Consider the following 23,704-nt stretch of genomic DNA (forward strand, 5'->3'; position numbering starts at 1 on the left):
ACACACACACACACACACACACACACACACACACTTTTTCTAAGCTGTTTGAGAGTAACTGCACCCCTGATGCCCTTGGACCCCAAAATACTTCAGTGTGAATTTCCTCAAAAATAAGGACTTTCTCTTGGATAATCACAGCACAGTTACAAAATCAGAAAATGAACATCAACATAATATAATGCTTAAAAATGTAGTAATTTGTGGTGTTTTGCAGGACAATACGACAATGCAGGAAGAATGGAAACATCTCACCTGTGTATCCTTTCATACAGGTGCACCGATAGCCAGCCACACCATCAATGCAGGTTCCTTTATTTAAACAAGGACTAGAGTTACACTCATTTATATTTTCTTCACACAGTTTCCCTGCAAAGAATCACAGAATATTTTAGCTGGAGAAGACCTGAAAGGAATTTTAGACAAATAGTTTTCAAGCAAGCTGGTCAGGTATAATGGCAGAACAATCAGAAATTGTGGCTAATATGTTTGTGAAAAACTTTGCTCTTTGCCAAATACATTGAAATAAAATGTTTTCTTCCATTCTTATTGCAAAAATTTTCTAGCAAGAAATCTGACATTTTCAACACACAATCGAAAATCGTAACTATCAATATTTAGCTTTTTTTTTTTTAGTAGGATAAGTGTGATCTATTTTTAAAATTTTACATTATTTGCTAGTTGTTCAACCCTTTGTTGAATTTATTCCTTGAGTTCTTAAATATGACTTGTTTATCTACTAGTTGCAGGTTTGTACCCTTAAAAAACATATCCCCAATAACCCCACACCCAGCCCCTGGCAACTACATTCTACTATCCATTTCTATGGCTTGATTTTTTGGGGTTCCACATATAAGTGAGATCATACAGTATGTCTTTCTCTGTCTGACTTATCTCACTTAGCATATGTCCTCAATTTTTATCCATGTTGTTGCAAATGGTAGGATTTCCTTCTTTTTGTGGCTGAGTATATTCCATTACATATAATTCAATCACTTTTTTTTTTTTTATCCATTCATCCCTTGAGGTACACTTAAGCTTGCTTCCATATCTCGGCTACTGTGAACAATGTTACAAACAAAAAACCTTCCAGACAATGATTTCATTTCCTTTGGATAGATACCCAGTAGTGGAATTGCTGGATCATGCAGTAGTTCTATTTTTAATTTCTTGAGGACCTTCCATACTGTTTTCCACAGTGGTCGCACCAGCTTACATTCCCACCAACAGTGCGCAAGGGTTTTCATTTCTCCGCATCCCCACCAACACTGTTATCTCTGGTCTTTTGATAATAGCCATTCGAACAGGTGTGAGGTGGTATTTCATTGTGGTTTTGATTTCCAGCAATGAAATTTTAATGATTCCAAGGTTTATATTGTAAAAACAAGAAACTTTCTCCTTACCTGCGTAACCAGGTGGGCATTCACAAATGAATTCCCCAATTAGGTCTTTGCAAATTCCACTGTTGAGGCATGGCAGTGAGCTGCATTCATCAATGTCTGTCTCACACTTTAAGCCTAAAATGCAAGTGAAATACTGAAGGACAATCAAAGAATGGGATCAACAGAAAACAGAACCAAGATCATTTAAAGGTAATTATATCAATAATCTGAATATATAGGGAGTGGTGGTGGTGAAGGAAAGGGCAAAACTCCTTAAGAGCTATCATCTAGTTAAATATTTAGTGAAAGTATTGCCTCTCTAGAGATTCAAGATATCTTGGGTCACCTAGGTGGTGTAGTCAGTTAAGCATCTAACTCTTGGTTTGGTTCAACTCTTGGGTTTGGCTCAGGTCATAATCTCAGGGTTGTGAGATCGAGCCCCATGTCAGGTTCTGTTCTCAGGGTGGAGTCTGCTTGGGTTTCTCTCTCCCTCTCCCTCTGACCCTCCACACTGCTCTCTCTCTCTCAAATCAATAAATAAAAATTTTTAAAAAGATATCCTTATAAGGAGGGGAGCCAGAGTGGCTCAGTAGGTTGGGCTTCTGACTCTTGGTTTTGGTTCAGGCTGTGATCTCAGAGTCCTGGGACCCGGGCCCTGTGCCAGGCTCCATGCTCATCAGCGAGTCTGCTTTTCCCTCTTCCTCCCCCTTGACTCCTCCCCCCTTACTCTCTCTCTCAAATAACTCAATAAACAAAATCTTAAAAAAGAAAAGATATCTTTATAAGGATACCAAAAGATAGCAGAAAATCCCAAGTTAGAAGTTGGTGGTGAGGAGGGCAGGGGGAAGACCTGGGAGCATAAAATTAGTTTAACTCCAAAGTGAAAAATAGAGTTGTATATACTTGCTATCAAGGCCACTTGGCTGGGGGGGGGGGTGGTGCTAAGACCTGCCAGATATCAGCGCACATGCCAGGTGTCCTAGAGTGGAGAGATATCTTCTGATACAGGGCACATAAGCTATCTGTGGGCTAGCTCTGCCAGAAACGCACGTTCTTCCTCTACACCAGGGGGTCTCAGAGTGTGGCCCCTGGACCAAGAGCATCAGCAATTACCTGGGAATGTGATAGAAATGCAAATTATCAAACTTTCTCTAGACCTGTTGAATCAGAAATTCTGGGTTAGGGTCTAGCTCTTTGAGTTTTAAGAAGCCCTCCAGATGATTCTGATGCACATCAAAATTTGGGAGCCACTGTCCAAATTATGCCCTTTCTCAACCACCACTTGCTTATAAAATTCTAGGACAAGATCCATTATTTCTTATGGAATGTCAAGACAAAAATTTTTATAAAAATGGAGACACACACACATACACATATAAGCAAGCTGAAATAAGTGGAATGCCAATATTCTTGAAAGCCCTGGGCTACATTTATTATCCAATTTTCCTTTTGCTCATTTTGTGGTGAATTTTTTTATCTTAATTTTGTGGCGAATTCTTTTATTTTAATACAATCTTTCATTGTAATGGCATTTCATGTTAGCTGCACAAAAGTAAAAAAAAGGCAAAAATTGCATTTCTAAGAGAAAATAGTGAGTTATTTGAAATAAATTGCAATCTTAAGATACAGTTCATTTCCGCCTCAAAAATTATATTTCTGAACTGAATTGGAATGTGAATTACACTACAAGAAAACATAATTCTTACATAATTTCTACATAATCGAGTTCAAAGCCATATTGTTTTTCCAAGAACAGTTTCCAGGAAGATAGAAACAAAGCAACAAATCATAGCTATTCGTAAGAACTCCCACTAATGTGAAGCCAATGACAGAAATTGGAGTTCGTTTAAAAATATTTATGCTGGATAATCTGTTCTATGTTGGGTATCATATCATACATTTAATTTGTGTTAGAATGGAACCTTGGTCACGGCCTCTGAAACAGTATTCCTATTTAAATTGTGAGTTATGATGTGACCTTTTCATAGAGGAAGACAATTCTTTATTCTTCCTCCAAAATGTGCAAGGAAAACTGTTATTTGTAACCTACGTACACTTTTTTTTCACCTTGGTTCATCTTGTTCAACCAAATTTTTGTGCACTGATATAGTCCAAAGTATTTATCCCATAGGGTTTATCTTTAGCGTTCCAAAGTTTGATATGCAAGTCGCAATGATTTCACATCTGAAAAATATACTAACATTTGCATTTCTCTATGTTACCTGTATATCCAGATGGACAGAGACAAACATAACCACGCCCAAGCTGTTGGCAGGTTCCACTATTGTGGCAGGGGTTTAAGAAACATTCATGGAAAACCTACAGATGGCAAAAAGAAATCTATCAGAGACAAAACACAATTGTTTCAAAGCAATCCTGATTAGGGAGTTTGAAGCTTTGCAGTATTAGACAGGTGGTTCCTGCTTCCAGGTGAGTTCACCCAAGCTAGCTGGACCACTGCCTGCATAACGTTGGTGCCTGCCATATTATATGGACATATATGATATATATTATTCTTGAGTGATACTCTTAAGTGTTTCTAAATGCTGGCTGCATGTTAGAAACCATTTGAGGTGCTTTAAAAGTATAAAGGATAGGGCCCCACCCCAGACCAGCTAAATCAGAATCTCTGAGACTGGGATCTGTGTATCATTATATTTTAAAGTTGGCCAGTGGATTCTAATATGTCTCCAGGCTTGATAGTTACTGCTCTAGTGGTTCTTACAAATTTCTGTGTCTGCTAGGCTCAGTTTCAAATATGACTTACAAAGCCCTTACAAGTTAATATGTTTGGGCAAGACTGTAGGAAGTTGAAATAAGAAATACAACCTTATTATCCTCCTTAAAAATACTTAAAGCCAAAGAATTTATCATGACATTGGGCAAGGTCTATTCAGAGTAATGGCTGAATCTACCAAAATAATTGGTCTTCACTAGTCTTTTTTTTTTTTTAAAGGAAAACAATTAGTTTGGTTATGTTCATGAGTTATGTTTCTTAATTTTTTAAAAATGCATACATTATTCCTATAAATGATCTTTTTTTTCCTGACAAAAATATAAATAATTTTCATGAACGCTGAGTAACTCTTCCTGCCAATCAGAAAAGGCCTTTGGCTAAACCAAATGCCTCTTAGACAAATGATGGGTTTAAAGTCTCCCCACATCTGCACATTCTCATGCCAGACATTTTTGGGGTAAATTCCTTGTTTTTGGTAGTTTGAACTTTTCTAATGCTGCATTTTTGGAAAGTTCTAATTAGAAGTCACAAGTAAATACTAGCATTCATTGACAACGTTCCTGAGACTTGACTACTTTAAGTTTCAACTCTGGTAGTTTTCCTCTGTGTAGCATGTATAATGACAGAGTGTTTTCCAAACATTCCACTGGAGAAGATTCTGTAAGTATAAAGGGGACTTGCCTGACTGCTGACATCATACTTCTTTTTGATATGTCCAGGAGAAGCACGGGGCACTACACTTTCCTCTGCTGCTGAGAACGTTGAGCTAAAAGCTAATAAGAAAACATTAGAAAACCATGTAGTCTGTGGTAGATACTGCCCATAAGTAGACTCTTCCTAAATCCTATGGTCAATATTCTAGTTCTGAGAGCAGGTGAAGTCACATGTATTTTGTTTTAGGAATGGTAAAAAAGAGAGTACATAGATGGATGGGATATATCATTAAATTCTAGACTCTTAGAGAGAAGATGGGAAGTTAGCAAGTTCAACGTTCCCAAAGTAAGAATCCTTGAGGCACTGTCATCAAAAAGGGCCTCAAAAGACCAGACACTCAAATTCACTGAAAACAGTAACATTCACAACTGAAGCTACCATGAGACAAACACAGGTCTCCAACACGTGGGATTACACAAGAAACGAAGTGTATCTTTCTTACTGGAGCAATCCGTGATGGATCTGGCACCACTTCCGGCTGTAGTTCCATGAAAGGGGCAAGATAAACAGAAGGACTTCCCTGGATCGGGCTGGTAGTAGTCTTGAGGACATTGATAACAGGGCATTAATCCAGAACGAGAGAATTCTCCTACTGGACAGGGTACTGCAAAGGCGAAAGAAAAATCATTTGTGAGTCCGAAACAACATACTTCACTTTTAAAAGAAGTGCATAAACCCTTGGTTGTAAGAAAGCTACTGAATTGCCAATATATTCTCTTGCACATATTTCATACCTATACTATTTTATCATCCAGCCACACATTCTGTTGTGTCCTTCCTCTCTTAACAACACACATTAACTCAATGAAAATTTGAATTGACCACGTAATATACTGTATTCTGATTTTCCCATTTTACGTTATATCCTCAGCATTTCACAAACTGTTAAATAACATGGTGTTTAATAAAAGAAAAAATATTGCATGCCATTGACAGGACGTAATTGAGCTACATTTCCTCTACTATTGGACATTTAGGTTGTTTCTGTTTGTTAGCTATTACAAATAATGCTGACATGAAATTTTCTGCATAAACCCTGTATATATTATTATTATTTCCTAGGGATAACATTTGAATTTGAACAGCTGAATTTGAGTAGTTGAATCTACATAGATTTAAAGACAATGGAAAATTTAAAACCAATAATATAAAATGTCAAATCCTCAAAAAAATAAAAATAAAAATGGTTCTAACTGATAGCCCCATTAGTAATGTATGGAATTGCTCTTACTGCATACTCATGATCATTTAAATACTTTTTTTCAATTTGAAAGTGAGAATGGAATTGCACTGTTATTTTAACTTGCATGTCAATGATAAATTAGTTGCTTTTTCCATGTTTGTCAGAAAATTTTATTCCCTCTGTGTTGTTGTCTCTTCCCTATGGGGAAGAGGGCCTTTTTAAATTTTTTAACTTTTAAACCTTTTAATGTCATTTTGTGTTAGACATGCTGTTTATAAACAACATCCAGTTGAATACTGTGATTTAACCAAATCTGAACTTCTCTTGCTAATAATTGGTAGAATATTAATTATTTAGCATATTTATCACATAGGTTTTGGATTTTTGTTAATAAAAATTAGTATGGCAGAAATGATTAACAATATGGTTGAAAAATTTAGAAATGCCCTTGAGGCTCAAGGAACCAGGATACTCCAAGTAATTGCATCTCTTTTTTTGGTATGACCATAAACATTAAATAAACAGTAAAGCATTTGTGGTAATGTCAAGATGCTTAGATCGAAGTTTTTAAGCAGAAACAGCCAGCCACATCTTTTGCAAAAGTGTTCTTTTTTTTTTTTTAAAGATTTTATTTATTTATTTGACAGAGAGACAGCCAGCGAGAGAGGGAACACAAGCAGGGGGAGTGGGAGAGGAAGAAGCAGGCTCCCAGCGGAGGAGCCTGATGTGGCGCTCGATCCCAGATCGCCGGGATCACGCCCTGAGCGGAAGGCAGACGCTAACGACTGAGCCACCCAGGCGCCCTGCAAAAGTGTTCTTTTACATCACTGACAAAAAGTCAGAAGTCAAATCGAGAGACGGCAAAAGATATCACAGGTATTAATTTTTGTTTAGAAAAACATTTCTTCTGGCTATATTTGTATATTAAAACTTTAAACTATAAGTATCTTGGTCAAGCAAGATACTTGTTATAAACAAGATACTTGTTATAACAAAAACATTTGTTATATTAAAACCTTTTAAAAAACATTTTTTAAAGATTTTATTTATTTGAGAAAGAGAGAGAGAGCACAAGCAGGGGGAGAGGCAGAGGGAGAAACAGACTCCTCACTGAGTAGGGAGCCCTACATGGGGCTTGATCCCAGGACCCCAAAATCATGACCCGAGCCGAAGCCACCCAGGTGCCCCTAAAACTTTAAACTAAAAGTATCTTTGTTTCACCAACAATAAATTAATCTATTCTTTGTTGCTAGATCTCAGAGTTCCCGAAAGGGTTATGCACAAACATATTATAAAGTTGCTGAGTTTAAAATGGGTTTTCTGAATCTCAAGTTTCAAAAATATGATTACCTCTTTGGAAAAGTTAACTCCAAACAGCTAATTAAAGTAGTTAACTGGAAGCATAGATCTTCCATGGTAAAGGTATAAAACTTGAGTTTGAGAGGATATCTATGAGTGTGTATGATAAGGTAAAAATACAAATTCTGTCAGTGAAACCAAGATGCTATGATGAATTAAACTGTTTTGCATATACAATTTTTTCAGCACAACCTTACCCTCAAAAAGAAAAAGACTATGCCCCTGGAAATGGACAGAACGCCAAAGATTATACTAATATGTAATAATAAAATCTAAAGATTAAAAATCAGCAAGTTGGTTAGTGAACACACTGTTGTGATATCTATACTTTGTTTTTTGATATAGAAAATGTAAATTTTCATGTGAAAATTAGCTTCAGTTATATTCCAAAGGCAGACAGCTGGCATCAGAAATATACTTTCCAGGAGTGGACAATCAGTACCTAATGTATTATCTGTACATATAGTAAATATACATATACACATATAGCATATGTGTAAATATAACATACATACGAAATAATAGCATTATCTGTAGTATATAATGTGGTATTAAATACACACACATGCACATATACAGAGACAGTTCCTTGTAGTCTAATTTCCTAAGAAGAGAGGGGAGAAAGTTCCATTTTGAATCTTGGCCAAAGAAACTGTGGTTTCTGAGTCAATGAAAATGGGACAAAATCTTTTTAACTTCTACTCGAGAGAGAAAGAGAAAGAAAGAGAGAGAGAGAGAGAGAAATCTAAGTATGCCAAAAGTGCTATTAAAACAGAATTAAAAATAATGCATTAAAATGACCAGGAAAAATGTAATCTCACATGTCTGTTTCCTGACAGTGTTAAAGATAACATATATAGCCCTGGAGCCAAGTGAATTTTGCCTTTTAAGTGGGTTTCCTAAGACAAATTCAAAGTTCAGAGACGCTCATCCTAAGCCTCCTTTTAACTTCATCCTATTGGGCTAAGGTAAGAAATGTCATCCTGGCTCAGCCATCATCTTACCTTTTCCTACAGGACCGTGTGTAAACAATACCATCACCAAAAAATCATTTGTGGGATTTATTCTTCGGATAAAAGGCATTTTGTAAAAATGAAAAATTTCTAGGGCACCAGGGTGGCTCAGTTGGTTAAGCATCTGACTCTTGACCTTGGCTCAGGTCATAATCTCAGGGTTGTGAGATTGAGCCCCGCATGGGGTTCTGCACTCAGCGGGGAGTCTGCTGGAGATTCTCTCTTTCTCTCCCTCTGCCCCTGCTCTCTCTCTCTCTAATAAATAAATAAAATAAAATAAAATAAAATAAAATAAAATAAAATAAAATAAAATAAACACAATAAAACAAAACATTTCAGACTCTTGAGTTTGTAACCACAGACCCATGGATATTTAATATTCTAAGTAGTGATAAAAGATGAAATGCATGAAATATATATTACTTTAATATAGAAATATACTTAAATATAGTAGCTCTGTTGATTAAAGTTCAACATGCTAAAGAATGTAAAAAGTGACATTTTAGTAAAAAGTGAGGTAAATCATAAACTTGCACATAAAGATAAATCACTACAGAAAGAAGAACTAAAGAAGGAAGGAAGCGTAAAACTAAAAATTTAAAAATAATAAATAAACAAAACTAAGAAAAATATATATAAGGGAGTGTTCTAGAAATCATACACACGTAGGTTTAAAGTAAAATGGTATTCATTTAACACCACAGGGGAGAGCGCTGAGTGCTGCTGTTCCCAACTCACTCATGATAAGCAAGTGTGGTTAAACTTGTGCTAGGAATATATTAGGAGAAATAGAGCAGTTACCAGAAGTTTAGACACTTTCTGGGAATCACTATCACTTAATTGGAATAATTTGGTATTAAACAAACCTCAAGGCTTGTTTGGGAAGCTAAAGGAAAAAACTGTCAATGATGAATTTATTTTACTGTAAAAATCCTAGTTACTTTTGTGGTTGGAGGGAAATAGAGAGAATTTTCACTGCAGACTTTCTTCCAAAATTCATCTGTATAGTGACAAAATAAGAGTCTCTACTAGATCTGTTTCAACCATAATGTGGAGCCTTATTTCCTTTTAATAAAAAAGAAAAAAAGAAAAAAACCCTCAAAGCTGGTATTACACAAACAGACATGGTTTATGAGTTTCAATCAGGTCCTAGTTAAATTCTCTTCTCTTCAGTGAAACAACAGGTTAATGAGTACTGCTTGCCTGATTCCTCAGGTCTAACAGACTGGTATCTACTGCCATCCTACTGCGCTGAGATAATTTAAACAGGTGGAGTATATAAAAACCTGGAGTCACAGTAGGCTTCCCCGTTCTCTCCCTGAAGCACTAACTTATAAGGACTACATCTCCCAAGATGCAATGCTGGACACGCCCCTCGCAGCACCATACAAAAATGTCTTATTTTCTGGGAAATTTGTTTCTAACTGGATGCAGAGGGATATATGACTGGGGTACAATGAGGGTGTGTGTGTGTGTGCAGCTTGAGAAAAATGGGGAGCCATTAAAAACATCACTATTCAATAAGGGAACAGTTTTTTAATTTTCAGATGGCCATAGACCTTAGGTTTTTAAATAAGGGTATAGAAAAGAGGAGGATGCATAATTTTTTAAAAGTCATGTTTCAGCCAGCATGTTTGTTCTGTTCCCAGTGAGCCAGCAGAGGCAGGCCAATAACTTTATTTTTAATCGAGTTCCACTGACTTTGTAAAGTACTTGGAGTTTGGAGTTCCTGGCAGCAGGCTGACCTTGACTCTTTGCCCTAGTTTCATGGCCCTTTTACGTTTTCACGCTTTCATTTTGTTTACATTTTCTAGCCTTTACCGTGCTGGAAAACTGTACTTGGTAGGGATGTTAGAAATATTTGAAAATTGAAACTAATCTTTTTATGTCTATTGTGGTTCTCAACATATGGTCCCGGACCATGCAGAAGCAGCATCCCTCAGGGACTAGTTAGAAACGTAAATTCTCAGGCCCCGCACCACACCTGCTGACGTAAAAACTCTAGGGCTGCGCTCAGCAGTCTGTGTTTTTAAGCCCTTCAGGCTGACATTTGAGATCTGAAATTTGTCATACCCAACTTTTCCTATTACTTTACAATCACGGGGTGGGGGAGAAGTGGGGGAACTTAAAAAGAAAACGAGACAAGTGAAGTCAGAAGACCTGGGAGTGGAGACTGGGCTTCAGTATTTTAAAAATGCTGAGGCAAATGTGCAGACAATTCCTGTGTGCAGCCCGAGTGGGAAACCGCTCACAAAAACCTGCGAACTGCAGGAAATGAAGTATCATAATTCATAAAATGTCTTTTTAGAGTTTCAAGGAACCTGAGACAGGACCTCACGTGACAAAGGAAGAAATTAAGTTCCTAGGTGAGAGGCATTTCTACCATAGAATGAAGCCACGGGTTTATTTATGTTGAATACTAGCACCAAGCCTTGCACTTTTCCGTGTGTTCCTAAAGGCACCAGCACAGTGTTTATACTGAGAGTGTTTATCCTTAAGTATGGGCTGGCTGAATACACGGAAACTCTCCATGAAGGGATAGTTATTTACATTCTTTGCATACAGCAGACATATGGTTTTGCTGAAAATATTCCATTCCTCCGTGCATAGAACCTATGGGGTTTGAAGAAATATCAGTGTCTAAGGCTTTGATAACCTCCACAAGCAGAAATGTTCACGGCTCCTCTTTTCACAGTGGAAGTGTTTTCTGGACATGAGAGGCAGCTCCGGGAACCAAATGCTGGCTGGTAACTGCCCAGGGGACACGATTCACAAGTCTCAAGGCCATTTGAGGAGAAGGTGCCTTGTTTGCACTGAGCTGAAAAGAAAAAATGTAATATGGTTAAGAATGATGACATTAAGCTGTACAAAACCAGCACTAGATAGGAGAGGGTTTTCTGCATCTGAATTCCTTCAGGACACAAAGAACTCCAAGCATACAGATTGTACTTTAGACTGCCGCATGCTTCTCGGTACTAATAAGTGTCAGACTGATTTCCAGTTACTTTCTTTATTACCTAGCATAGCCACATAGAAAGTGCCAATACATGGTTTTTGAGTGAAGTTAGAAATCTCATCTCAGAAAGGTACTGTCACAAGGACAAGTTGTACACAGGGGAACTTGTTCTTGTGTAGGTTCTCAGCTTACACTCTACTCTCTGGAGTAATAGAAACAAAGACTCGAATTGGGCGAGAGCCTCATAACTACACTGGCACCTTTGTCGCTCTACGAACTGACCCTCTTATGTCCTCCTACCTACAGCTCCCATCGGAGGGCTGGTGGAGTAGAAAGTAAAAGCAGTCTTAGCATGAGGCCCGGGGAGATTAAGCAACTTTCTAAGGTTCATAGCAGTGGTTCCGTGGAAGAGCAGGACTAGGGCCAGAATCCTCAACCCCCAGCGCACGATCCTTTCTTTCGGCCCTTGTTCTCCAAATGATGCTCACTGTGAGCAATTTTGGTGCACTTCTAATCACCTGGCATAGCTCTCAAGTTCGTATTTGTCATTAAGCAATCACATCTGCATTTGTAATAAAAGCAAGGGGCACAGTTCTGAAATTCCTTCTTTTACATGTATCTTTTTTTAAGTTTGTTTGTTTATTTATTTACTAAAGTCATCTCTACACCGAACATGGGGCTCAAACTCATGACCCCAAGATGAAGAGTCCATGCTTCATCTGACTGAGACAGCCAAGTGTCCCTTAGTTGTATCTTATTGTAACTTTAATCATGAAAGAAAATGTTTCCATCAGAAATGTTTATTGAGAATGATAATAAAATATTTTTAAAATATTGAGTATTTTAATAGCAAGAATACATGCATATGTACCTATAGTTATTAATTTCTAAGTAAATGGAGAGTTGATCTCATTGTATCAAGTATTATTCTAACAAAAAGCAAACTTATGATTGCTAAGTGTTATGAAAGTCCTTTCCACCAATTAATTTGAGATTCGATAAAAAAAATCTGACTTAATTGATAAATGCAGATTAGAATTAGGGCACCTGGGTGCTGCAGTCAGTTAAGCATCTGACTCTTGATTTCCGCTCAGGTCACGAAATCAGGGCCGTGGGATCAAGTCCTGGGTCAGGCTCCATGCTCAGCATGGAGTCTGCTTGAACTCTTCTTTCTCCCTCTGCCCCTCCCATTTGTGCTCTCGCTCTCAAAAATAAATAAATAAATAAGTAAATCTTTTTTTTAAAAGGTGGATTAGAATTATTGACAGTTCCAAAGGGGGAAAAACCAGACTTCCTTAAAGTGAAGGAAACATTAGGATAATAATTTAAAATTAAAAGAAAAAATAAATCAATGAAATTTCTTGTAGTAATGCTCTTATTTCATCCTATTTGCCATTTACACTTCAGAAGTGAAGATAAAATTCAGACTTCTGGTCAAAATGTGCACTAGGCCATTACCTTTGCATTCTGAGATGCTTCTTGAATGGAGATATTCGGTGTAAGTCCCAGCTGGACAGAGTTTGCACTCAAGTTGCCCTTCTTCATCCTGATAGAATCCAAGCAAGCAGCTTTCACAGACAGAACGCTCCAGAGAATAAAAGGTTCCCAAAGGGCAATTGACTGAAAAGAAAACAGGAAACACTGAAACCGGTAAACTATAGAAACGGAATACATTTAGGTTCCTGAGGCATGAAAATAAGAAAGCATGCTTCTAAGTCCTATTGTTTATGTGTTAAGTCTTGCTGTCAGAGGTTTACTCACAAGATAAACCTTCCAGAAATGTATTCCTAGAAACATACAGTAAGTTGTTGTTGTTGTTGTTTTAAGAAAATGCAAATTGTTATTGACCAAGCTTAGGGCTTGTGTGACAGGAGCTGTAAAGTGTGGGTTACACCAGACCACCCCGGGAAACACACAGCTGACAGACACAAGGTTGCTGTAGGCGAAGAGCAGAACAGCGAACACTTAGGTTAATTTGAGGCTTCAAGACATGAGAAACAGTTTCTTCGCTGTCCCTCTGAATGGTTCCCTTATGAAACTGACTGCTGCAGTCAGTGGTCTATTACAGCATCATTTCTAGAAACAAAACCAGGCAAAGGTTGTGAGTCTAAACCAGGTGAGTTAAGTAGATCCTTGTCTCTCTTTACAGGAATTACCGTCCACTAGAGATAAATCTGAGACATCCTCCGACTCAAGGGTCCCGAGGAAACAGGCCAATTTTAGGACCTACCTTCCTTGGAGATTTGGTCTATTTCTTGGCAGGCTTGAAGCGACTCAGGATTTCTGAGGCCCAAGTGGAATGTTAAACCCACAGAAAGGCTGCTAGCAAAGTTAGTATTTGTATGGAGAGGACACTTGAAATTAGCACTTAGATGGTTCTGACGATGAAGTAAGAATGACATGGGAACTGCCTGAAGATTTAGATTCCAAGGCTCTGCCCCCAAAGTGTCGGATGTATCAGTTCTGGGATGGGGCCTGAGTCAAGATGCATTCTGAAAGCCCTTCGGCAGGTGCTGAAGCCCATACTGAGAAATGTGGAGCACTGATCAAGGGGATTCCTAATTTTTACTCACAACATAGGGAGGAATCAAGAGCAGGCTCAGAATGACCATTTTAAGGTGCCTGCGTTGGGCTGACTTTATCACCCAAGTGAGCTCTGGGAATAGCACGAAGCACTGTTGAGGAAGGCTTCCCACGCAGGGGCAAGATCCCACGCCTCCGGAGAGGTAACACCAGACCCGTGTCATTTGGTTCAGCTGAGCGTGCAGAGTTTGGTTAGAGGAGTCGCCCCTATCTATACACCGTGACTGGTTTGGGAAATGGGCTGGAATTGACCCAGGTTGTGGTCGTCTGTGTTAAAAGTTAAGGGGCTGTGGGTGAGGAGAATGAGGGGCGGCTGCTTAATGGTTACTGGGGGTCTCCTCTGGAGGTGATGAAAATGTTCTGGTAGCGGTGATGGTTGAAGAGCACCGTGAATGCGCTAAATGCCACTGAACCATACACGTTAACATGGCTGATGTTATGCCACGTGAATTTGGCATCGTCTACCCGGGTGGGAATCTTAGCTACACCACTTACTGTCTTAATGTGCTTCATAGTAATGGCACTTCACAGAGCTGCTAAACAGAATGAAACGTGAGAAGTGCTCAGCCAGCCCACGGAAGTGGTCAAAAAGTATTAGTCATTATCACCGGAGATGTTGCTAAAAATTGTGAGCTCTAAAGATCTAGACATAAAACTAAGATCTGAGTCCCTTACCTGAAATAGTTCTCTTGTCCTGAACAATGGTGGTTACTTAGATTCCTGAGACAAAATAATAAGAACAACCACACGACAATCGCAAAATGCTCCATTTCGATACCCTTGCATAGCTGTAAAGCGGCTCTACTCATCTCATTTGACCCGCGATGAGCCCGATATTTTTTTATTGCAGGGAGAAGTCTTACCACACATACGCCCTCTCAGCACCGAGCCTGGTCTGCAGAAAAGGAAAGCCTTTTCCGTCTCTAACGAATTGCTGTCGGCTACCAGAATTTCAGATGAAAGCTGAAAGGAATACATGGGCTCCTGACTGAGGGTCCTTTCCAGTTGATTGGTAATGGTTTCCAAAGTCTTAATGAGTCGTTGCTGATTTTCCAGCTCAAGGGTATCATTTCTTTCATCGGGTAGCGGCACGCTAGCTGAGATAAAAACAAGATGAAATAAAACATAACACACACACATGGTGTTTCAGGAAATCATTTGTAGTCAGGTTTGTTTTTGTTTTACCAAAAATCAACAGCATATTTAAAATCTTCCCGGGAAAATACACTCACACTCAACCACTACTTACTGAGCAACTAGTATATGGATAATATCAAGAGCAATGCAATCTGTTTTAACCCTTCTCTCAAACGCTGGAGCTACGTCACCTTTTTGTGAAGTTCCTCCTTACAGCATATGTTAAATTTCTGTCAATTCTTGCTTTTTAAAAACATGCCTTAGTTCGCCATGCCAAGATGAGTACAAAGCAGGATGCCTGTTGCTGCGAGAATCATAAAATACATCTGTGATATTAAATTGCAAAAAACGACAAAACTCAGGTGACTGTGCTCTCCCTAATTTCAGTTCCAGGATTATTTCCTAAGAATGATAACAAATGGAAAATTTGCAAAATACGTTTCCCACCGAGAATGTCACATAATATTGTTTTTTCAAACAGTCTATCCTTACCTGTGATGTTAAAAATTAACTTAATTTTGTGGTCAGATAATGGGGCACTTCTTTTAATTCGTGAAGATCTGGCTTTGCCGGCACCTGTGGGTGTTTCTTGCACGGAGTCCAAGAAATCATCGTAAGAGTAATCCAGCCTATTAGCTGCGCCCCAACCACCAGGTCCTGGACAGTTGGGGCAGAGAAACAAGATTCTACAAGTTGCCTCTTTATCAGCATTCAGGTTTTAATGTTAAGCCGCAAGTCAAACTGCCCCTATTTCTTCAATTGTCCATAATGTACTGCATTCAGGGATTCATCTAGAATCTCGTATTTCTCATCTATAATCTTACATTGTAATTTTTAGGCACTTCATTTTAGATTTAGTTTACCAATGAATTACACAAGAAGAAAAAGTCCCTTTGGAGCTACCTAGGCATTTAAGCCATTCTTACCTTTGAGTTAATAGTTAATTACCTTAGCTTTGGAGGTAAATAGGATGTGGGTGCAGAATTTTAATCAATTCCCATTTCCCTTCAGGGTTTGCTCCATTCTTTTTAAAAAATTGTAATATCAGCTTTATAAACTTAATGCAAATGAACAAGTTTCCTTTTGTGAAGATTATTCAGGATACTGCATCACATTTTAAAGGTGGGGGCAGGGGTGCCTGGGTGGTGCAGTCAGTTCAGCAACAGACTCTTCGTTTCGGCTAGGTTGTGATCTCAGGGTCGTGGGATCGATCCCCACATAGGGTTCCACGCTCAGCGTGGAGTCTGCTTGAGATTCTCTCTCCTTCTCCCTCTGCCCTTCCCACTCATGCTCTCTCTCTCTCTCTCAAATAAATAAATGTTAAAGGTGGGGGCAGTTTCTGAAGGTAGCATGTAAGTTAAATGTGTATGTAGCCACGCTGGAGTATATAACACAATGTGTGAGGTTCTTTAGATGCCCCAGTGCCACTGCGATCACCTGCGTGGATTCAGATTGTAGCTTCCGGATGTAGGATGTAAGGGTGTGCAGTCCTAGTCAAGCTACTTTCGTCTCTCTGAACTTCAGTTTCTTCGTTTACAAGTTGAGGGCATTATTCTTACCTCACAGGTTTCGGGGCTAACAGAGACAATATACATAAACCACCGAGCTCACTATTTGACTCATTCTAAAACCTCGGTAAATGGTATTAATACTGGTCTGGGTATATTGTTGCTGCTTGGTTATGTGCTTTAAATAGCAAATTATACTTATACAGGCCTATCCACCTATTAAAGATTTTTAAATGAAATTTAAAATAGAGTTTTAAATAAAATAAGTTCTTTTTTTTTTTTTTAAGATTTTATTTATTTATTTGACAGAGATACAGACAGCTAGTGAGAGAGGGAACACAAGCAGGGGGAGTGGGAGAGGAAGAAGCAGGCTCATAGCGGAAGAGCCTGATGTGGGACTCGATCCCATAACGCCAGGATCACGGCCTGAGCTGAAGGCAGACGCTTAACCGCTGTGCCACCCAGGTGCCCCTAAATAAAATAAGTTCTTAAAAAATTTTTTTGTCTAATTTATGTCTTTGGACATTAAAATTACCTAGGATAAATATTTTTGTTTTTCACTTAAACATCTTTCCCACAAGTATTATGTAGCCATTATAGAAAAGCAGATGAGCAAAGACAAAAAATTTTTTTGATTACCTACAATTTCACCATATAGAAATAATGCTTAGAACATTTTAAGCAAGATTTTCTTCCATGAATATATTAACACACACATATGTTTATACATGCATAGACACATGAATCACTGGAATAGAAATAAACATACCATACCTTTAACAAATGATTATACTATGTGTATATTATTTAGTAATCGTTTTCTAATTTTCTCAATGATATATTATGGCATTTCTCCGTCAAATGGTTTCATAATATTCTCTTCTATGACTGTCCCACAAACTAACGAGGTTTCTGTTTTCAGACTTTTAGGTCATTTCAAAATTCTAGAACATCCTTGTGCATAGAGGATTTCATAAAATGTAAGGCACCATCAATGAGAAGATATACTCCAATATCAGAGGTGTCCAAATGAAAAATGTACACTTAGAATTTATGAAATGGAGTACATCTTTGCACACTGGCATGATTTTTATCTCAAGAAATATTCTTAGAATTAGATTTCTGGGTTTGAGTATTTTTAATCTTTTTGATACATATTGTCAATTGCCCTCCAATTTCTCCCCTGCATACAATCTATGAGTATGATTTTTTTTCTTATACCCCTGCCAATTTTGAGTATTATGATTCTTATTTGAATTTGTTAATCTGACAGGTCGAAAAGGGCATCTCAATTTAGTTTTAATTTGAATTACATGACTATTATGAGGTCAAACCATTTTAATATGTTTATTGGCCCTTTGTTTTTCATACATTATGACTTGCCAAGATGTTATTTGAAATATTATGCTAATCTTGTGACTCTCCACTGTAAAGGTATTCAAGGAGGAAGGCTTATCTCTTAGGATCAACTGTACCATGTGTCCACATATGATTCTAAGAAGCTGCCATTTTGACCCTTATTAGATGACAAGTATCACCTATCTCAAAGCCTTCTGAGGACACCGGACTCCCTCTAGGTGCATCCTTATACCCTCAACAATCTACCTCAATAATCTGAGAGGGGAAACCTGTGTCATGTGTGACAGAAGAGTCATTATTATTCTAGACATGGCACTGCCCCACCACTTCATGTTTTTCTAACACTTTAATGTCCAAAATTTTCACTGAGAAGTTTTACATAATAAAGATAGAAAAAAGTCTACCAGTAGGAAATTGTTTACATAAATTATGACAAATTGATTAATTAATATGTGGCCATTAAAATTGAATTATAATATTTAGTGACAGAAAAATGCCTTCAATATAATGTTAACTAAAAATTCAGGTTTACAAAGTAGTATGGGCATATATACATATGTGTGTACAGTTATATGTATATATTAATGTATATATAGTAATATATACATTAGTATATTAATAGAATTATTTATGGGATTGTGGGTTATTTTGATTTCATTCTTTGGGTTTTAGCATTTTTCAAATTTTTGCAATAAACATATATGCAGAGATAATATTTTTAAAATTTAAAAAGTGTAAAGCAAATGTCAACATCACTCTAAATGCTAAGTCACTAAAAATATTACGCCTATGATTAGTGTCAGAAACAAAAAGGATGTCTGCTGTAATGTCAATTAATATTGTCTCAGATCACCCACCAAGGAGTTTATGGGTACTTGTACTTATTCATTTAATCCTGAGGATGGCCTTATGAGTTCAGTAGTCTTATACACACACACACACACACGCACCATTTTATAGGTGAGGAAACTGAGGCACAGAATACAAATTTGCTCAAGACCACACAGCTAATAGAGCCAGAACTTAGATGTAAGAAGTTGGTCTTAGAGTCCACATGCTTAACCATGACACTATTTTGTTATCACTATTATTATTATTATTATTACTATTTTGAGAGGGAGAGAGACAGAGACGGGGCCAGGAGCAGAGGGAGAGAGAATCTTAAGCAGACTCCTTGTCCAGTGTGGGGCTCAATCCCACAACCCTGAGATCATGACCTGAGCCAAGATCAAGGGTCAGAGGCTTAACTGACTGAGCCACGCAGGTACCCCCATCACTATTATTTTTAAAAACATTATTCCGGAAGTGTTGGACAGTTTTATAACAATGGAAGAAAAATGAGAAATATAATTACTGGAAAGGCTGATGATTTTACTAATGAAAAGAGTCAAGAGTGACCACTGAGGTCTCTCGGAATTATTAAGGCAGTAAGCTAAAGGGCAGGATACACCAGCAAAGAAATCACATACCATACTTAGAAATAACCTTAATAAAAATGCTCAAAAATAATATGGAAAAAAAACATGAAAATTCAATTAGAAGGCATATCAGACTTGAATAGATTGAGTCTTAACATATTCTGGGTGAGATATCTGAACATTCTACAGTGTAACTATTTTAAATTAATGGCTTAATTGCAGTTTAAATTGAATGCCATGTAAAAATTGCTTTAGTAATAGTCTAAGATATCAGATAAATATTAAAATTTCACAATCATAATGTGGCTTATTTTTCTTAGTTTTTATCATCTCAAGAGTTTTGGTTTTAAAAAAGTTAAGTTTTCTAGTTTGCCCCACTCTTCTGGACTTATTTTATTTTGCAGATCACCCTTGCAATCTTGACACTGCATCATTTAATTACCAATTGCAAAGCCGTTTTCATAGTCATAATTGTATTCAAGGCAGTATTTTTTGGTCCGGTCCTCTAATCTGCAGTCAATGTCCTCAGCATCACTACAAAATGATGGGACCTGCAAATAAGAAAGGAAGAGTGTGAAATGTAAATCGTACCCCTGTGTTCTCTGGATAAGCCCTTTGTGCTGCCAGCCTTCACCTCCTCTGCATGCCCCTGGACAGACCCCTGCCCCTCCTCCACGCCCTCCCCTATGGCTTCTGGTGCTTGTGGACCACCAGAATCAGTTTCACGCCTTTTTTCTCTGTGCATGTCACTGATCCCCAGAAGCCCAGGGCCCCTAGCATATTTCTTGTCTTTGAACTTTCTCCCTTTATGGCTCTTTAGATCCCTTTTCTCTGACTCTATCTCCCACCCATCTCTAAGTCCTCAGAACCTTCCTCTGCCCTCTGGAACTCACAGTCCTCAGCGAATCTCCTATTATTTATCTCACCTCTCTTTACGGTCCCTTCACCTTAGCTCTCAATGACACCTCACTTTCCAGTTTTCTCAAACCATGGGTGTGGAGGTGGAGGAAGTGTCTTCCTCACTCTTCCCTGCTGTTTCCAGATCATGCTCCCATGCACCTCCTTAAAGCCTCACAGTCCTGAAGTTCGTGGTATAGTCGATGGCCTCTGTAGCACCCCCTCATTCCAAGAACATCCAGTAACTGTCCCTGTTATAATTCTTGGGGATTTCTATATCCACCTGGCTAATCCTTCCATCACCTTGGCTTCTCACTTCCTTTTCCCCTCTCCTCCAGTCTTCCAGCCTTACTTTGTTCCTTGCTGTCATGGTCATACCCTCAGACCTCGTCATTACCAATAACTGCACCCTCTCCTACTCTCGGAAGTCTTTGACTTCATCAGATTCATAATCCATGGACCCTACCACCTCTTCACTGTCTCTCAGTCTGACATCTTCACCTCCTTGCTTAACTGTCTTAGATTCTATGGCTCATCCCCAGGAGTCACTCCCTCATTGTGCACCTACCTCCATCATTTGTCTGCAGAACCCATAACCCTCGTTAAACTAATTGCTCTGTTTTTTCTACACGTGCACCCACGTGATTAATTACAGCTTGAGGGAAAACACAATCCTTCTTGCTGCCAATCCTACCACTTTTAGCACACTCATTTGTGCTTTCCTAGAAAATGATTTGATACCATCGACTCCCTTTCCAAACCTCAGCAACTCCTCCCCGTCCTTACTCTCTCAGCTGATCACTCTGCATCTTTTTTCCACTGAGAAAACAGAAGTAAGAAAAGATCCTCTGACACACTTCTACCACCGTGTGTACCCACTCGTGCATCGTGTCTTTACGTACGCTGCCTCCTTGACTCCCCTCCTCCTCTCACGCTAGACGTCAAATCTACTACCACTGAATCTGCTCTTAGCATCTATCCAAAATCTAAGCTGCCTACTCTGTTCGGGATACAAATATGTACATAACACATTTCCTTCGAGATGCTCAACACAAGTTAAATACCTTGTTTTGCTTTCCTGTAAACAGTGAAAGAATCCTAAAACAAAAATGCATGAAAAAGAAAATCCTTTCAATGTTCAATGATCTCATCATAAAATAAATACAGTCTACAATGGCATTTTTGTCATACTTTAAATAACAAAGCAGACATTTTCAAACCACATGGACCCCACGCTTCTCTGGTTTTCTGACTCAGAATGCTTTTAAAAACTCAAAATGTTTTAATAAAGATTCACTTATAATTTATTCCAGAAGTCCAAAACCTATGAGCAATTCTAAATATTAGGAGCAAGTTTGGATTACAGAGAGGCGGGAAATCATCAGGACACGGAATCCCAGTGGCAGGTTACCCTAAGAGGCCATGAACAGCTCAACAGCACCCTTTCAAATCCGACAAACGATACCGCTGACATACCATTTTCCCCAGGGTAGTCTCAAATGCTTCAGAAAACTTCTTCAACAGATCTGTATCATCGCAACGGGTTGTTTTGTACAGCATCTCAAAGGATTTGAACCCATGATTTGCAAAACGTTTTACTGGAAAATGTTAGAGAAAACAGCTTCAGCTGGTTAAGTGTTCTCAACACAAATATTTAATTGTCTTTGGAATAACTGTAACTTAGGACTTTCTAAAATGATTTGTGGGATTGCTACAAAAACAAGAGATGACAGTTTAGAAAAATTTCTAGGCATTAATTGATCATAATAAACCATGAGTCAAGTGGCACTGTACCCAGTTACCCAGTAATGAGGCTTGCTTTGATATATTATTCTTTAGCTTGCAACCACATTAAGAAAATAAGCATTTAAGGGACAAAGAGATTTAAAAAATTTTTAAATATATTTCTGGGAATTTTTGAAAAATCCTGCCTGGGTCAAAGGTATCTCTTATGTTTACATAAATTTATATCATATGTGTTTCTATTAAATTTTAACCAATATACATTGAAAAATTTCTAAATATGATAGACAATCATAATCCCTGAAAGTATAATTCCCATAGAGAATTCCTCCTTGGATCAGAAACTTGCATGGCTAGACATAGTAAGATGTCCCATAATAGTCTGAGACAATGACTCCTAATAGCATCGGCATTAAAATCCTACTGTCTAAATCTGTGATAGAGGTGAGTGATATTGTAGAACTTTCAATTACTATCCAAATTTGTGGGAAAAATAGCTCAAGTAATTGGGCTTTACTTTTTTTCCAAGACATTGGCATTTAAACCATCCATCGATGGTACTAAATCAAAGATTCATTCCAAAGAATATTTATTTACACTAGACAAAGATAGTGCTATTTTCATAACAACACATATATTTAAGATTACAGAATAGCTCTAAATCTGAATCAGACCCAAAGAGATTGTCACTGATCTTTCCCCATCACATATGATGGATCTTGCTTTAAATATAAGCTCTTCTGCAGACTATGAGACAATACATTCAAGTTTATGGATCAAGCACAACATGCTGACAAGTCTATTTCTGGTAAATAACAATGTGAGGGCCAAGATGGGTTTGCCTTAAATGGAATCTTGTCCTGTAGCAATCAATAACCAAACTCTGACAGGCTAACATTTTAAATCAAGGGCTGAACACTTCTCTTACTCACAAACATTTCAAATTCATGGCACCATTTTTTAAAGTAAGCTCTATGCCCAATATGGGGCTCAAACTCATGACCCCAAGATCAGGAGTTGCGTGTTGTACTAACAGCGCAGCCAGGTGCCCATCATGGCACCATTTTTCACTTATGAAACCCAATCCCTGTTGTAAGGCAGTTTTCCTCTTAAATGCTCAGAGACGTACACACACCCAAACACACATGCATATACGAAAGGAGTCCAGAAAGAAATTAAAACTTACTAGCACAGTCTGGCCATTCAGTGGAATATGGTGGCTTCCAGATTCCATCCTCATAAGCACAGTAATACTTCTCAGTAGACCCTTCTGTGAAATCATAGCCCTCCGAGCAACTTAATGTGCAGTTAACTCCAGCACTATCTTGAGTACAGACAAAATCCCCATTTACAGGTGTAAATGGAACTTCACAGGGAGAAGCTGCATTACAAAAATTATACTATTTATATACAGTGGTATAAACAACATAAATTAAATTCCATGAGCCTAAGCTGAATTTTGAAAAGGACTCCTCCTGTCCACCAGCATTCCTAGAGAAACTTTCACCATAAATCCTAAGTGTGGGAACATGACGACATATGCTTCTTGGTACCTAGGTGGGCACAGTTGAAAAGCTGGACCTATGCGTGATTAGAGGCTGTGCAGAGATTATCAATGCTAAGTTATTTCTGATTTGGGGTTGTTATTTGTGGCCTTCCTATAATAAGAGTGAAAACTAGATAGCATTACTTTGCAAGTACATTTTCAGAGGCTG

General features: G+C 38.1%; 1 protein-coding gene across 1 annotated transcript in view; it reads right to left on the minus strand.

Annotated features, from left to right (window-relative positions):
• SVEP1 (sushi, von Willebrand factor type A, EGF and pentraxin domain containing 1) overlaps positions 1-23,704 on the minus strand; it is a 186,264-nt gene that overhangs the window by 75,980 nt on the left and 86,580 nt on the right. Inside the window, exons 12-23 of the mRNA XM_040631696.1 lie at positions 23,176-23,370; positions 21,723-21,844; positions 19,792-19,900; positions 15,557-15,721; positions 14,791-15,024; positions 12,803-12,964; positions 11,045-11,206; positions 5,276-5,437; positions 4,801-4,892; positions 3,605-3,701; positions 1,404-1,517; positions 256-369 (exon numbers count right to left, since the gene is read on the minus strand). Coding sequence (XP_040487630.1) covers positions 256-369; positions 1,404-1,517; positions 3,605-3,701; positions 4,801-4,892; positions 5,276-5,437; positions 11,045-11,206; positions 12,803-12,964; positions 14,791-15,024; positions 15,557-15,721; positions 19,792-19,900; positions 21,723-21,844; positions 23,176-23,370 — 1,728 coding nt within the window. The remainder of the gene's footprint in view (positions 1-255; positions 370-1,403; positions 1,518-3,604; positions 3,702-4,800; positions 4,893-5,275; positions 5,438-11,044; positions 11,207-12,802; positions 12,965-14,790; positions 15,025-15,556; positions 15,722-19,791; positions 19,901-21,722; positions 21,845-23,175; positions 23,371-23,704) is intronic.

This window comes from Ursus maritimus, unplaced genomic scaffold (assembly GCF_017311325.1).
Source record: "Ursus maritimus isolate PB19 unplaced genomic scaffold, ASM1731132v1 scaffold_17, whole genome shotgun sequence".
Classification (NCBI taxonomy): Eukaryota; Metazoa; Chordata; class Mammalia; order Carnivora; family Ursidae; genus Ursus; species Ursus maritimus.